A 16,968-nucleotide genomic window follows, 5' to 3' on the forward strand; every position below is an offset into this window, starting at 1 on the left:
TACTCAGTGACGATGTCTCAAACCAAATTGGGAGGTATTCTTTTGGAGCCTTCCCTCCTTCCCCACCCCATCCTTAAGCTCCTTTTGTGCTAGCAGCCCCATGCTCTCTTACTCTTCCATGGAGGTCAGTTCCAATACACCATTTCTATGCTGTAAGTAGACAACCGATCCATGGAAAAACCACTGCCATAGTTTTTTCCGTTAAATAGTGAATACTCTATTTATTCAGAAGATATGTTTTTAATAGAATTTCATGCACCAGTAAATCAGTACAGTGAGGAGTTACAGGGGTAGGGAATCTCTCTTCAGGAAACATCTCACCCTGTAAGAGCTCTCAACTCCCAGAATCCCCTTGACCCAGCTCAGGTGATTAGTGGCCAAGAACAGTAGATGGGGTTGACTCCTAGTATAATCAGTTGAATCTGCAGGTCTCTGAGGATAAAAGAGAGGAAAAGAAAGCTCTTGTAAATGAGGAGATTATTATATTGGGACTGGCAGTTCCACTGAGGTTTCCTGAGAGACTGATGAGGGAGAGCTGATGTTGGCGCCTGGTTCTCCCTCTTGGTTACACTCTTCAAGGGCTATGGTCTGGTCTCTTCCATCTGTCTCTGAGTCCCTGTGTAGAGAAAAAGACATGACTAAGGGAGGACCCAAAACTGTTAACCTGAAAACAGGTTGTGTCATGGGGCTTAGATATTCAAGGAGCGTTTCTCCAGCAGCCCTGGGTTTATAGGAGGAGGTTGACATGAGGCATTTACCTGGTTCGGAGTCGAGGCCACTTCTTCCACTCTATGGCTAGCACCACCCCCAAGGCTACAACTACCACCACAATCAGACTACTCCGGACAATGTTCCCCACAGTGCACTCCTGAGCAGCAGGCCCTGTGATGATAAAAGAACAGAAACCAAAGTCATGGAGGTTATCACATGTCTGTTCTCCTGACCTCTTTTTGCCCAGTCATCTGGCCTCCTCCAGGATTCACTTGGAAGCCGCGTGTTGAGAATGCGAAGGGGTTGGTCAGAGTCAGTGCTTATGCTGAGGCAGAAGCAGCTCTCCTTTTGGGGGGTAGAAGATGCCTTGAAAGTATCCTGCTCACTATCTGTGAATGAATCTGAGGTCCCACCTCCCTACCATCCCTGGGAGAAAGATGGCCACACTTGAGGTCTCAGACTCCAAACCCTCCCACCTCCACATTTGGGTGGTCTCCATCAGGTCTCCATTGGTGTCTCTAGGATCCCACGTGGGTCATGCTAAGATGATGGAGGGATTATCCTCTCACCTGCTGCCCCCACCAGCTCCAGGGCATCACTTGGCTCTGACCAGATATCAGGATAGGCCTGGAGGCGGTAGCTGCAGCTATAGTTGCCAATGCCTTTTCCTTCTACATTGTTGATGACGAAGTCCCCATCCTCTGAGAACTGCTGAGGAGCCTCTTCTCCGTCATGCTCCAGGACAAATTCAACACCTGGCAGGGGTCCTCGGCACTGAAGGGTGATGTCCTTCCCTAGCTTGAACATAGTGCTGGGCCAGGCTGACAGCGAGGGCTTAGGGGGCTTATCTGCAACCAAACAGGACAACCAACCCGTATTAGAAGTGACTCTGAACCTGCTTAGGGCTAACTACTTTAGACTATAAAATCTAGATTACTGAGGTCTCTAGGACCTTACCAGTCACCCAGATCTCCAGGAAGTCACTGTGATTGGAAGCCGCAAAGGGAGCAGAATCCAAATAATAAACACAGCTATAGATCCCAGAATCTTCACCTCTCACCGCTGGCATCCAGAAGTCAGCCCTGTACCCGCTTGGCTTCTGTTGCTCCAAAGGCTCTTGAGTGCCCTCCTTCAGCAGGACAAATGTTGAGTCTGGAAGTTCCCCTTGGCATTGAAAAGTCATATTTTCTCCAGGGGCTACAATGGGACCTGGCTGGGCTAAGAGGCTGGGTTTGGGGAGCAAACCTAGAAAAAATTAACTACTGGTCAGAGAGAGGAAGCCAGTTTCCAGTGTGCCACCCCTGGAGTCTGTTCAATAAAGAGGGAAGACTATTGCTTGCCTCTCCTTGAGCTCTTCAAAAACTATTTCCATGAAGTGTCTTGTGGTCCATTCTCTCCTCTCTATGCTCCCATGCCCATTCCAGAGCACCTTCCCCTTACCTGTGACTATGAGTTCCAGAGTGTTGCTAGGCTGTATCTTGATAGGGCTGGTCCAGTCAGGGTGGTAGCAGCAGCTGTAACGCCCTATGCTAGCACCAGATATATTGGTGATGGGGAATGCCCCGTCATTACTGGTAGATCCCCAGAGCTGCACTGAAGTGGCTTCTCTTTCTTTGTGCAGAATGTACCCTACTCCATGGACTGGCCCCTGACACCAGAGAGTAACATTCTTCCCCACAGGAACCACAGAACTGGGCTCAGCAAACAACCATGGCTTGGGAAACGTGTCTAGGAAGAGATGGAAGATGGAAAGTAGTGAGTATGGAAACTTATCACTAGCTGCATTTACCCTTTACCTTTCTCCTTCTGGATGCAATGGTTCCCCTCTAGGGTCTGGCCTAGCCTTCTACCATCCCTAATCCCTACTCCAGTTGTCTCTGTCCCAGTCTCCTATCTTGTCTGTTCTTACCAGTCACCCAGATCATAATGGGCTTGCTGAGATGCGATCCCCTATTTGACATGGTTGTCTCGTAGTAGACACAACTGTAGTTCCCAGAGTCCTCTGCTCCAACGGTATGGAGGAGGAAGTCAGCTGAGTTCCCTGAGGTGCTCTGGAACCGTAAGGGAACCTGGTTTCCTTCCTGCAAGAGGGCAAACCTCATGCCTGGGAAAGCCCCTTGGCAGCGCAGGGTCACATTCTTTCCAGGAAGCACCACAGGACCTGGCTGTGCCAGGAGAGTGGGTTGCGGGTAGTATTCTGAAATTCAAGAGACCACAACATGAGAGAAGCCTATCCCCCCACATTCTGCAAATTGCTTTTCTAGTGTTATTGTAAGAAACAGTATGTGTTCATCGTAGCAAATTAGAAAATACTGAAGGGGCGCCTGGGTGGCTTAGTCCATTAAGCGATTGACTCTTGATTTCAGCTCAGGTCATGATCTCACAGTTCATGGGTTTGAGTCCCACATTGGGCTCTGTGCTGACCATGAGGAGCCTGTTTGGGATTCTCTCTCTCCCTCTCTCTCTGCCCCTACCCTGCTCATGTGCATGCACTCTCTCTCAAAATAAATAAATTTAACAAAAAAGAAAATACAGAGAAAACCTAAGGAAATACAATTCTACCACTCAAATATAGCCATTCTTTATACATTTCTCTGTATTTCGTTTTCATTTTTTCCTATGTGTACCCATATCATTGTAGCTGTAACGATTTGCATATTGGGATCCTACTGTATGCACAGTTGTGTAGGTTAACATTTTTCACTTAACTTCATATAGTAAACAGTTTCCTATGACGTTAATCAGCCTTTGAAAACTATCATTTGTAATGGCTGCATAATATGCAGCTGTCATTTCAAGGTCTTTTCCTTTTCTCTGAGGGCCATCCAGCCCACCAATCTCTGACAGACCATCTAAAGAAAAAGTGAACATTGAGCCTAAAGCTCTAGGCCAAGCCACAAAAAGATTTCAGAAATAAAGCAACATGAGCTTGGCCTTGGGGATTGGACACCCGCAACTGCCTTCCTTCTTTCCCTAGAAGTGAATTACTTGCCTCTCCCTTCTCCCCTCTCCTTTGACTCTTCTCTCTGTATCAATAATAATATAGTCAGCTGCCTTCCATGGACTGCTTACCATGTGCCAGGCACTTTCCTAAGCACATTCTTGGTGACTTTTATTTTATTTATTTATGTACTTGAATAGGCTCCACGCCCAACATGGGGCTTGAACTCATGACCCTAAGATCAAGAGTCGCATGCTTCATCTTGGTGACTTTAAGAAAGAGCGCTTTTCCTTTCCTGCTGACAGCCCTTCCACCCACTGTCCCAGGGTCAATACTGTCTCCATCTGCATGCCCCCCCTCCTGACCTGTCACCACGAGTTCCACAGGGTCGCTGGGCTCAGACCAGATAGCAAAGTCATAATAGCGGCAGCTGTAATTCCCTCCATCACCAGCGCCCACTGAAATGATCAGAAAGTGAGCTGCACTGGCCCCTGGACTTGCCCAAGACCTGTCACTGGATGCTATTTCGCTTCCATCTTTGTAAAGAATAAAGCTCATGTGCTGGTGGGGAGTGGAGCAGTTGAAAGTCACTCGGGCACCAGGAGTGACCACAGGGCTGGCCCATGTCTTGAAGAAGGGCTTGGGGTACATTTCTAGAAGGCAAAAGACAAAACACAACACAAAACCAAATTAAGAAACCAAAAAGAAAGATAGCTAATATAGCAAACATTGATTTCTGGAAGCTGCTTTGTTTTCTATAGCATTTCATTCACCAGTAGGTGCATTTAAAAATCAAAGCAAGTCCACTTTGCAGACGGACTTCTCACAGGGGACTCCTGACCCCCACTCCTCACCTCCTTGGATAGATAGCTAAAAGAGTGAACTTTCACTAGAGCTCTGCTGGTCCCCTGAGGCTCAGTTTGCCCATTTGGGCAAGAAGGGTGAATGGTACCTGTTCCACCTCCCTTGAATATTTGCTCTATATCTAAATAAGATAATTGATCTGAAAATAATTAGAAAACTTAAATCACCCTCCACAAACCCCAGCTATTAATAACGATTATGGCTATTAATATCGCGCAGCCAGAGGCCCCAGCACTCCCAGCGCCACGCCTGCCTGGCTCTAAGATTGGACACAGGCTCCTAGGACCAGCAGCAAAGTTTCTGTGGGGAGAGGAGTGTCTGACCCAGAGCTTTGCCTCCCCCCACTCCTCTCTCACACACCCTTTTCAGCTCTACCTTTTATGACAAGCTCCAGGGGCTCACTGGGCTCAGACCACTTGAAGGGGCGCTTTTCAGTGTGAGTACGGCAGCTATAATTGCCTTGGTCTTTAGCCTCCATTCTTTGGATTGTAAAGAAGGCTTCTCTCCCAACCGCACCAAGTTGCTGGACAGGTTCCTGCACTCCCTCCTTGTACAGAACAAACTCCATGCCTGCCAGCCATCCTTTGCACCGGATTTGCAGTTTCTGGCCCCGGATTGGGGGGGAAGCAGAAATGACAGGTTTGGGGAGCATGTCTGAGAAACAAAATGGGGTGGAAAAGGAGGCCAAAGTTTGGAGGTGGTCAGATGGGACACTTGGAGTCACTTTGTCAGCAAAAAAGAAATCCATCCCGCAATGGCCTTTGACTCTTCCTATAAGTCTGTTCCCAATCCCCTCCCCCATTTCAGGGCCCGTCCTCTCCTACTTGCAGCACAAGCCCCTTGGGCTCCAGGTCAGTGTGCATTATTCCCCCACCCTCAGGAACAGTGTTGGAGTCGCAGGGCACTGAGGATCACCCTGGGAGGAGCCTCTGCCTTTTCTTACCTGTGCCCACCAGCTCCAGAGCCTCACTGGGCTCTGACACAGCCATCTCCTCCCACGAATGGCAATGGTAACTCCCGGTGTGGCTCTGGGTCAGGGCGCCAAGGGGGAAGGCAGCCCGGACCTGCTCTGAGGCCGGGCGAGTTGCAATCCACCCGGTCCCATCCTTCAGCAACACAAACTCCTTAGTTGAGCCAGAAGGGCTTCTGCACCAGAGGGTTAAGTTCTTCCACGGGGCAAGAGGGAAGTTGGTCTCTGCCCACAGCTCAGGCTTAGGGGTTGGCATGATTATTTCTAGAAACAGCAGAGTTAATGAAGCCATCTTCCCTCCTCCCTCCCCTCCCCCCTTCTTTGCCCTTGAACCCCCTACCCAGATCACATTGCCCACCTCCCCTTTCAACCCAGACCCAAACTCTTTCCTTCCTTCTGCAGGTGCTAGGGGAAAGAGGAAGCTTATGTCTCAGCTGAGCCTCAGAAAAGTGCAGAAGCTTGGGAGGGGGGCATTTTGCAGGCAGAAAAGCAGAGTTGGAGGCCGAATTTTGCCAGCAGCTTTAGCAAGTGCCCCTTCCTGGCTGTCTTTCCCTTCCAACCAGTCACTCCCTGGCCACTGACACTGACACTCTGTAGTTATTTCGGATCTCCAGGAAGGAATGTCCCGGTCTGGAGCAGGAAAAACTCACCAGTCTCTTCTGTCAATACCCCATTGCACAGTCCTGCAAAAGAAATTGCTGCCAGGGCTCTGCCCCCTCCTGCACGGGATTCCCCCGGCCTTCTGCCCAGGCCCCTTCCCCACCCCCTTGTACTCACCAAAGCAGAAGAGGACAGTGACTATGAAGAGCATGGTGACCCCTTGAGCAGTCCCCAGCAACCAGGCTTCTCTAGTGAGACCAGAAAAGAGACGAGAGGAACTGCTGGGGTTAGGGGGAGGGCGGAGAGAAGGGGGCGGCAATTTATGTCATTGGCTTTCTCACCACCCAATAGGGATTGGATTTGGGCAGGATAATGGGATATAATCTTTTCTGACATGGATGACTTTTCTTTTTGAGGACCTCACCACCTACAAACCTCTTGGTCTTTCATGACCCACGTGCCCCCCGCCCCCTCCCCCCTCCCCAGCCTGTATCAGGTGTCAGCTCCCCTTGGCCCCTGATTAGGCTGTTGCTGGAACTGAGTTGTCAGATGTGAAAATGCTTTTGTAACCCCAGCCCTCAGAACCCCTGGAGCTCAGAGTGATCGGCAGCTCTGGGTGGTGGGTGTGGGGGTAGAGGGAAAAATCTTGGGTGTTTCTCAGTCATCAAGTTTAAGTTTGGAAGCAGTTTTTATTATGGCAGTATTGGTCCTCAGACCGACCTGCCTCACCTGCCTTTGTTATGGAAGGGTTGCCTAGGCAGCCGTGGTGAATTACCGGAAGATTGTCAGTGCTGAGCTAAGCTCGTCAGAGAGTGGGATCTCTCTACCCCCACCCAGATTATGACTAGCAATGTGTAGCAGCTTTGGGTTATGGGTCCTGTAGAATTAGATGATATTAAGCCAAAATCCACTTGGCAATTTGTACTTAGAAAACACTGACCCGCCCCCCCTTCCTGATCACGAAAACATGCTTTTCAAGCTGCTTTTTCTCAAATCTGTTTTCTGAACCCATTCTTTGATGCGGTGGTCCTGAGTTGAAGTAGGGCACTTGAAGCCACATTTTTTCTAACTCCTGGCTTTGAGGTTACCCCCAGATGCAAGACTCAGGATAGATTCTAAGGACAACTAAGACTGGACCCCCACTGAGACCTTTTGAAAACTCAAAGTGTGGTGGCTTTTGCAGAAGATTTAGGGGGCTCCCTTCTAATTACCCAAGCACTCTGTCCTTCAGATCCTAGTGGAAAACACAGACACAAATCATAGTCATCAGCCTTTGTGTATTGAATACACAAAGGCCTGTGATAATGGTGAGGGTGCTACAGCCAGGAACTAGGAGGTTGGGGGGGGGGTACTAGATAAGGCATTCAGGGGCTGAAGCCCCCACGAAGCTGGGAGGTGTCATTTGTCTCCTTGTTTTTAAGCAGAATAGCTTAAGCACAGGCCATGGGGATCAGAGAGAGAGGGGGATGGCCCAGAGGACTCCAAAGGATCGTAGGAAATGGTAAGACAACCTGTTGTTTCAGAGGAAGCAGTTTGATGCCCAGGCCCAATCCACTGCCTCATCAGATGCCCATCTAGGTTAAGATTATACTCTCAGGATGCCCTGCACAGATGGTTGGAGGCCAGAGCAGTGGAAATACTGGTTTCTAGGGCAACTAGGATGGACCACAAGGCTCTCTCGCCCTTGAAAGCTAGGAGTAATGATGAAAAGTTGGGATGGGAGTTGGGTAACACCTGGAGACACAGGACAGCTTGGCTTCTTACAAGAGAAGAAGTTCAGACTAAGTTAATGTGGAAGACATCAATCATCTCTGAGGGGCTGAGATTTGGGTACTCTCCTGTTGGGGGGGAAATCAATGGATGAGGTTCTGATTACTTCTCATCTCTGAGAAGTATATGTTTCTCCACCCTCTGGCTTGGGTGCTGACCTCTCTGCAAGGTGAAAGAGAAACAGCTGGGATGAGAAAGTCTTGTCTTTGACACCCAGAAGGTGGGGCATACAAAGGGTGTGACCCTGTGACTTGTATCAAATAGAGCATGCCCTGTGTCTGAGTCTCTGGGGAGCCTGGACTGAGCTACACTGAAGAACAGGAGGCTGGGACAAGACAGTTACCTTATTCTGAGTCTCCGACACTTCCACCTTATCCACAGCACTACCAACAGCAAGGCAACAAGCGGCATGAATAGGGACAGCCTGATAGCTTCATTCAGAACGTAATTCCAGGTGAGAAAGCCTGTGGCTAGAGAAGACCAGAAGAAGGGGCCTTGATAGAGAAAGGGGGAGGCGAAAACATTCAGGGGAGGGGTGGCAGGGGCTGGTTCCTGACGGTGAAGGGAAGGTGAATAGAAGTGGCCTTCTTTTTCATAAAGAATGGGAGCTTTGAAAGTATCCTGCTCACTGCCTTTGAATGATTATGAGGCCACCCCAGGGGAGGAGTGCACAAACACAAGGACCTTAACTTATAAGCCCCTGACTCCCCTTTCCATAGCTTTCTGGGCACTGCTCTGGGATCCCAGGGCTATCATGACCAAAGCCACGGAGGGGCATACACATGAAGAGCTTTCTTCTCACCTGCTGGCCCCATCAGCCTCAGGGGCTCACTGCGATGTGACCAGATGTTGGGGTGTGCCTCTATGCGATAACTACAACTGTAGGTCCCTGTGCCTTTCCCTTCAGCATTAATGATGATGAAGTCTCCATCCACCGTGAATTTTTGGAATGCTGCTCTTTCCTCCCATTCCAGAGAAAATTCGAGTACTGGATGAGGTACTCGGCACTGGAGGGTAATTGCCTTTCCTAGCTTGAACACAGTGCTGGGCCAAGCTGACAGGGAGGGTTTGGGGGGCTTATCTGCACCAATCCAGAAACCAGAGTTAGAATAGTGACCTTGAACTCAATACCCCTTCCCCCAACAAATGTTTCCCAGCTTCCTATTTGATCTTTTCTGCTTTTCCACTTCCACTAGATCAGAGGTCTCAAACTTTGTGCATCAGAACCTTTTGGCCCACTCCTCAGTGCTCTAAAGACTCTTGGGTTTCTACCTTCTCTCAGGAAGACCTGACACCTGTGAGTTTCCCCTGCCAGAAGGAAAATAACTTTTCCAGGGGACACAATTGGGCTAGGCCATGCTGAGAGGTAGGACTTGGGTAGCAATCCTGGGAGAGAAAATACCTAAAGTTTTTGGAGAAAATTCCCCACCACCTTCCTAGTGTATTTTTCCTTGGCTCATAAATCCAAGAGGGTATAGGGCTGCTAGCTCCTTCTTAGAATACAATAATGGTGATAAAAACACACATTTGTTAGCACTTGCCTACAACCACGAGCTCCATGGTGTTGTGTGATGTCATCCTGATGGAGGTCTTCCAGGAGAGGAGATAGAGGCAGCTATAGACGCCAGCATCACTGTAGGTCACATTGTTGAGGAAGAATGACTCATCGTCATCAGTGCTGGCAGTATCCAAGAGCTGAAGTGGTTTGTCTTCTCCTTTCTTATAGAGTGCAAGCCCCACTCCATCCACTGGCCCTCGACACCACAGGCTCACGTTCTGACCCATTTGGACCACAGGACTGGGCTGAGCAAGTAGCCAGGTCTTGGGGAAAGTGTCTAGGACAAGACCCAAAATAGAAAGGGCTAGTAGTCTGCCTCGCTTCCCACCACTAAGGGTTCTCTTCCTCCAGTCCACCCTTGGCAAATCCTAAGCCCAGTTGTACAAATTCTGCTCTCTTCCCCACTGTTAGCCCTGGCTGCATGACCAGGTTCTCCAGGAGGCCCAGAGGGAGTTGTATATCCTTAGCCCCTAGCATAGATGAATGGCATTCCCCTCTCTTACCGGTTACCCAGATTTTCAGGATATCACTAAGGAGTGAACCCCTGTATGACCCATCATAGTAAAAACAGAGGTAATGTCCAGCATCATGGATTTTCAAAGCCCGAAAGAAGAAATATGCCTCGTTTTTTATTGGCCTCTTGCGGTAAAAGGATTTCTCCAAGTCTTCAAGCCTTATTAGGGCAAATGTCATTCCATAGATTGGTCCCTGACACCTGAGGCTCAGGCTTTCTCCAGGTGCCATAATGGGCCCAGGATATGCCGTCAGAGTTGGTTTGGGATAGAGTCCTAGAAAGGGGAGAGACCCTGAATTAGCAATAGGTTGAATCTTCCCTATTATCTTCTAGTTTTATTTTCCTAGTTTTTTCTAAAGACAGGGAGTGGTAGTTGAAGTTTAGCCTCTACTCTCTCTCCCTTCCTTGAATCTCAGCCTCTTCTAGGAGATAATCAAGGGCATGTCCACTTAGGCACCTCCCCGCTCACCAGACTTAATCAGATCCACCGAGCTCTAACTATGTATAGGGCTGTGTCTCCGTGGAATAGCTACATCTGTAATTGCCTGTATCTTTAGGTTCCTGGAATGCCAAATGTACTTCTTCCAGCCACCCAAGAAACCAAACTTCTTAAAGTGTACTTTTGATGCTATCTTTGTAGAGCATGAATACTACTGCAGGAATAAAAATGGCTTTCGAACACATTAAGCCCAATAAGACCCTACTTCCAGCACAAGATAGGAAGAAACCAATAAGGAGGGATTGGCCAATAAGTCTTCAACCCAAAGAAATCTGTTAATGGGGCCACACCCTCTTTTCCAGGTACTGTTCCCCTAAGGGAATGATACTACAAAATAAGGGGCGGGCCTTACCCCCATACCATTCCTTCTTACCCACTGCCATCCCAGGTAGACCCACCCATCCATTATTAGAAAGGTCAGCTCTGTCACGTGCTCATTGAGCATTTAGGATGTAACATTCAGGCATCATGTAGGTATAAGGGTTTACAAGTAGACACAGTCCCTGTCAGCAAAGAGCTGATGGCCTAGTGAGGGATACCAGTGAGTAGGTAGCTGCCAAAGTGTATGTTAGTGGAATCTACTCTGGAAGGACATTCGTGCAACAAACATCCATACACACAGTTCAAACAGACAGTCTTTGTTATTTGATCCTCAATAAGAAGCTATACTAATGAAATTAACATCTACCATTTATTGAGAACTTATATGCCAGGCACTGTACATATATTATATTTAGGCACATCCTCACAACAACCCTGTGAGGTAGGCATTATTCTTATACCAATTTTGCAAATCAGGAAACCGAGGCACAGAGGGGCATCATACAGTAGGTTGTATAGATACCGTCATCCCATTTTAGAGTGGGGGAAACCGAAGCACAGAGAGGTGAAGTGACTTGCTCAAGATCACACAGGGAGGTGGTGTCAAGAGGTTGAACTAGAAACCAAGATTACTGCTTCTAAGTCCGGAGTACCTCCTGTTGCGCCACGGCTTTCCCCAAGCCTATTGATGGGGATTGATGGAATAACTGATGCAAATGTGGCCAATTCTGTCTGAAAGCATCTAGGCCATGGGGTGGGTAAATTGGGGCTCGGGTGTGCGTCTGGCATTTGAACATTTTCGGGAGACTTCTGCTGTGTTTAGAGGTTGACTGTCTTATCAGATTTACATATACAGGACTAAAGTCATTTATGAAGCCATTTCTAAAATACGAACTATCACCTTTTACCATTTTTGTTTATTTTTATCACCAGCACTTGCACAATCCATTCTGTTTTCCACACTTAAAAATAATAATCACAAATACAATAAAAATGCATTTGAAATTTAAAAACCAGCTTATAAGACTGCAGCGGCAGTGCCTGGCACATATTAAGTGCTCAATAAATATTAGTCAAATGAATGAATGAATGCATCACGTTCAATAAATAGAGAACAACAAAGCTGTGATGAGTTGAAGCTGCCACACACTTGGTTGGGCTCACTCGCTAGCAAAGTGATTGGCTCCCACACATCTGCCTTGTAGAATGTGGGATTCTAATTTGCATCTCAGTAAAATGTCACATGACTGTAGCTCAGAGGCCTTGCAGGGCCTAGGACCTGGCTAAGAAAAGTAAATTCAGAAAGCCTGGTTCATCCAGCCATGATCCCTGGGACAACAATCATCAGACCCCAGCAGCCGTAGCCGCACCCACCTGCCACAATCAGCTTCAGGGGGTTGCTGGGCTCTGACCACAGAGTGGGGAGCATCTGGATATGAGTGCGGCAGATGTAAACCCCTTCGCTCTCAGGTGTCATGTTGGCAATGGAGAATATGGCCACTGTCCCAGTTGGGATTTGGTAATCCACGGGCTCTGCATATCCCTCCTTGAACAGCATGAACACCAAATCCTGCAGCCAGCCATGGCAGAGTATGTTAACATTACATCCAGGAAGAGGGGAGGTCTCAGCCTGGATCCAGAAGATGGGCTTGGGCAGCTGACCTAGAAGGAGAGAATGAACTAGAATTCAGGTAGAGCAAGGATAGTGCTGCTCAGTGAGCAGCAGAGGAGAGCGCTACTTAAAGAAGACTTCCCTTTACCATCCTTATTTGCCACCCTTCCCTCTCCCATCTAGGGTCTCCCCTATGTTGAGCGCTTGCTCTCTAGAAATGTTCCAGAGACTGCAGCCTCATTCTGCGTTACCTATAAAGAGGAGGCACTTACTGTGGAATGCCTGCGTGTATGCATTCATGCACTTGAGGTAAACGAATGAATTAATTAAACAAATCATGCTCTGCGAAGGCAAGTTTGCATTCCAGGAGCTGGAGTTTATTCTTGACTATCTGTCACTGTCTTCTTACCTGGTGCCTCCAACTCTAAAACTTTACTGGGCTCTGACCAGCCTGTCTCCTTCCAGTAGCAGCACCTGTAAAGACCTGCATTGTACTTAGTAAGGGCACCTAAAGGGAATGAAACTTGGAAGGTCTTGGAGGAAGGGCGGATCCAGGTCATCTGTGTCTTATCCTTCAGCAGCAGGAACTTGCTTGAAATCCGAGAGGGGCTTTTGCACCAAAGTGTTATGTTCTCCCAAGGGGCCTGAGGGTAGTTGGTCTCTATCCACAGCTCTGGTTGTGACTGCATCACTGTCATTTCCAAAGATCACAAAGATGTGAGTGGTCCAACACTCTCCCTCCCACAGCATGCCCCACAATGTCCCTTAAAATCAGCTGTGACCCCGATTCCTTTTTTTGTCTTCCCTCGGGGACAAGAGTGTCTGCTCCTGTGGGAGATGGGATAGGGACCCCAGGATATTTGTTCAAGGGATTCAAGTGAGTTGGGGAATACAGCACAAGTCTGGCTTCCTTTCCATCTGAGGTAAAGCTTTTTATTATTCTGTGGGAAACCAAGTCACGAAGTGAGGGGTTCTGATTCCCAACCAGCTCAATCTGGGAATTATCTTTGTGGTCTCAAGGCAGTTATGTCCAGGGGCCATGGAGGCAGCTGAGGTCTCGGAACCTCCAGGAAGTGGCAGGTTCCTGAGGTGGTGCCACCTGAGGTGGCACGACTCACTTACCTATCGATGTCATACCCAGACTCAGCCCTGAAAAGAGAGAGAATGGTAAAGGAGGGCCCACACACTGACCCCACCAACTCTCATTCCCCAAAAGTCTCTCCTCCCTCCCCAAGGTGTCCACTCATAGGGGTACCTGTGACAGGATTACTTGCCCCTCACCCCTTCCTTGTACTCACGAATGCAAAAGAGCAAGACAGTAAATGTCCGCAACATGGTGGGTCGCTGCCCTGGCCGGTCCAGGGTCATGGGGCCTCTGGTGCTCAATGTGCACTTCAAGTCTGGCACGGCTCTGCCCCTCAGCAGGTGGTGAGATCTAAAAGCAGAAGTACTTTTACTCAGAGGACTTGTTCTGCCCCTCAAAGTTGAGTTTGAATCACTAAACTGCACTTGACAGCCCTACCTTCCACTCCCTCGGAGGCATGAAAGGTACTACAAGGTCACCTGCCCCTTTGCCCCACCCCCTTCTCTTCCCACCCAAGGTCTTTGCTGGCATCTAAGATGTCAGATGGGTTGAAATGTCTGTACATCCCTGGAATCTCAGAGGCCCAGAGGGCAAGTTAATCCAGCCCAGAGGGAGCCCATGGGATGATAGAGATGGGAGGGGTAGGGAGTAATCTTTTTAGATTAGATTAGATAGATAGATAGTCTGAGTTCTCCAACAACCTAGGAAATGAGGCTTTCCTGCCATCTCCATTTTTCTGGCAAGGAAACTGAAGCTTAGAGAAGATATGTTTAATTTGCCCAAAGTCAAAAGATTAAATACTAAGGCCAAAATTCATGTTTAGCTCCGATGCCAATACTCTAAAACCAGTATTTAAATTACCCCTTTCTTACATTTACTCACCTTTCCCATTTCACACCATCCAGGCCCTCCCTTCTGTAGATTGACTCAGACGCAGTATTACGCTCATTCTTATATCTTGCCTCCCAAAGCTTGAAACTCCCCATCTTAAGTAGGTGTTGGAGAATCAAGGTGCTTGAGCTAATTAATATAAGGCGTAAATGATGTATTGGCTGCCCATAATTTATAAGCAATTTTTTTCATTGCTCCTAAGGATATAGAGAATTGTTTGAATTTCAGAGAATATGGTAAAAATATTTAAATTCAGCGAGGCCTTTTCATTTTCCAAAAACCCCACTACTGACCACATGTGCACAAGATAGACCCTTTATACTTTCTTGCCTCTTCTCCCCCACCACACCCAAAGTATCCATTTGCCAAGGGAAGGTGTATCCCCACCACACACAAACTCAAGCTAACTCTCTTCCACCAACTCTCTCTATTCAGACTCTGAGGTACTGGCTGTTTAATCCTAGCTCAGGCTACAGCACTGGTCTTGTAATCCTAGCTCAGTAGAGCGAGGTAAAGGCAGCTCCCAGAACAGAAAAGGGGTGTTTTTGCTTCACCCCAACAGACCCTAGTAATGAAGCCTCTAATCTGCTCCAGGGCTAACACCGGGCAGGTTGGAGGAGCAGGAAAACAAGAAGATTCATTTTCAAACATCTGGGCTGTAGGAAACAGGTGGAAAGTCAGAGATCCAAGGAGACAGTTTCCTTTCGCCTTTTTCACTTTACATTGAAGAAGGATGCTCAAATTACCCTCTCTGGACTTTTTTTTTTCTTTTATCTGTGAAGTTGGGGAGAAACACCTACCTAGCATTTTTGTTGTGTTGGATCAGAGATAATATATGTACAAGGCACACAGTAAACATTTCATTAAAAGGTAGCTATTTTTCTTCTTCCCCAAGGGGGTATTAACCTCGTGTGGCACCCTAACGATGCTCATCCCATCTCAGTTCCTAGAGCCCCTTTTCCCTGCTCTTCTCAGGGCCAGGCCCAGGCCCAGGCTTGAGTGCCACCCTGTTGCTTTGTTCCCCCAGGGCTCTGGGCCAAGATTTATTGGGGAAGCCAGGTTCTACTGCCAAGGGAAAGGTTCAACCTGGGATTCTGCCCAGAAATGCCATCTGAGATTCCACAGTGGCCACTTGGACCCCTAAACCAGGGTTTTGCCTCCTGGGGACTTGAGCAGAATGAAGGAACCTGGACTTCTCAGCATGGCTGACCCCTCCCCAATCACTAAGGATCCAGCCCAAATCAGGACTCTTGTGCCCAGGGAATTTGGGAAACAGCCGCCAGCTTTAGGTTAATTGGCCACGCCCATTTTGGGGCTTTCACACCCCCACCCCCACCCCCACCCCCAACTTCCAAGGACTAGCCCTTTTACCCTCTCCTTCTATTCCACCCCAAGCACTTTCCCCACCCTTAGGCAGCGCCGCAGTGCTTTTGAGGGTGACATACCCGAAATGTCTAAAGGCTCGTCCCCTGCATAGCTTTGAGGGCTCCAGGAATCAAAGGGGTTGGGCTCGGCGGGGTGCCGGGTACATGCTTCGCTAAGGGTTTGGAGGGAAGACTGAGAAGGAAAAGGGAAGATATTTACAGTGCCCAGAGATTCTCAGGGAGGCAAGGCTGGGATCCGTGGAGGGACGGAGAAAGGGAGGGATGAAGGGGGTAGCGGGTAGAGACTGGGGAGCAGTTTGATTTGCGGCAATTAGTTACAGCAGGGAGATTATTTCGGGGGCTTTTGTTTAGGATCTGCTGGCCAGTATTTAATCTTCAGCCACTGGGCTATGCGCTCATTTGCAGGTACTTACGGTAGTTGAAGCCCCGCTCCGATGTTGGAGATTCTCCAGTGAGCTCCTCCAGATGCAGCAAACTGCCCGGCATGAGAGGAGCTGTTTAAGGACAGCCCCTCGGGCTCCGAGCCCCGCCTCCCTCTCTTACCCCGCCTGCTCGCCGGCCGGGCTGCTCCAACCTCCTCCTCTCCTTCAGCCTGGCTCTGGGAGCCCACCTACACCAACTCTGCCTGACACCTGCAGTCCTCCGATGGCCGGGATTTCTCCGCCCCTCCCAGCTCTCCGCCTCTCTCCAGGCTCGCTGCAGAGGTTGCCCGAGCCAAATTCAGGCCCCTGCCCCCTCTCCTGCCGCTCTGAGTTTCATTGGGTCACGGTATTCTGGAGGGGAGAGGGCCAGTTCTCAGGACTGCCAAAGCTGTAGATCTCTCCTCTCCAGCTCCCCAATGCCTTTAAAGGGATCTCGGATCTTCCTCGGCCCATTTAATGCCCCATTTATGCATGCACGCCGCCACCACGGTTTAAATGCTTCCTGTGCGCCTCGGGGCCCTGGGCAGCTATTGGTTCGAATCTTCATAGCAGCCCTACGAGACATGTTACTTCACTCCGTTTTACAGATGAGGAAACTGAAGCTCAGAGAGAGTTAAGTGAGTTGGACAGCCTCCAAAGTCCAGTTTGGGATAAAAGCCCAGGCTTTGGAGACACAGCAGTTTGGATTTCAGTCCAGGTTCAGTAGCTGAGTGACCTGAAGTGAGTTACACTGCCTGAGCCCCAGTTTTCCCATCTGTAAAAGAAAACAGTAGAAGCTAAGGTGGCGCAGGGCTTGGAATGGATAGCGCAAGTCAAACTTCCAGCA

General features: G+C 48.8%; 1 protein-coding gene across 3 annotated transcripts; it reads right to left on the reverse strand.

The window, feature by feature from the left end:
* Positions 1 to 376: 376 nt before the first annotated feature.
* Positions 377 to 13,728, reverse strand: IGSF1 (immunoglobulin superfamily member 1). 3 transcript variants are annotated; one of them, XM_049644905.1, is made up of 19 exons: positions 13,659 to 13,728; positions 13,483 to 13,509; positions 12,770 to 13,051; positions 12,123 to 12,410; positions 9,918 to 10,202; positions 9,398 to 9,691; positions 8,659 to 8,937; positions 8,200 to 8,320; positions 6,264 to 6,334; positions 6,137 to 6,169; positions 5,460 to 5,750; positions 4,892 to 5,170; positions 4,018 to 4,305; positions 2,621 to 2,908; positions 2,152 to 2,439; positions 1,669 to 1,956; positions 1,281 to 1,559; positions 759 to 882; positions 377 to 616 (listed from the first exon to the last, which is right to left on the reverse strand). In XM_049644905.1, exons 1-19 carry the CDS (start codon positions 13,726 to 13,728, stop codon positions 481 to 483), a joined length of 4,011 nt encoding a protein of 1,336 aa, XP_049500862.1. In that variant the 3' UTR covers positions 377 to 480. The 3 variants fall into 3 exon arrangements, with proteins under 3 accessions (XP_049500862.1, XP_049500861.1, XP_049500864.1); XM_049644904.1 differs by having other exon boundaries at positions 6,137 to 6,184; XM_049644907.1 differs by lacking the exon at positions 13,483 to 13,509.
* Positions 13,729 to 16,968: the final 3,240 nt, after the last annotated feature.

The sequence above is a fragment of the Panthera uncia genome, chromosome X (assembly GCF_023721935.1).
Source record: "Panthera uncia isolate 11264 chromosome X, Puncia_PCG_1.0, whole genome shotgun sequence".
Lineage (NCBI taxonomy): Eukaryota > Metazoa > Chordata > Mammalia > Carnivora > Felidae > Panthera > Panthera uncia.

Coding starts and splice junctions, on each gene's coding strand:
- IGSF1 (XM_049644904.1), bottom strand. CDS start 13,728: ATGACCCTGGACCGGCCAGGGCAGCGACCCACCATGTTGCGGACATTT. Junction 5,751..6,136: donor GGTATTGACAGAAGAGACTG/GTGAGTTTTTCC, acceptor TGCTGTTTCTAG/AAATAATCATGCCAACCCCT. Junction 2,440..2,620: donor CATTATGATCTGGGTGACTG/GTAAGAACAGAC, acceptor ATCTCTTCCTAG/ACACGTTTCCCAAGCCATGG.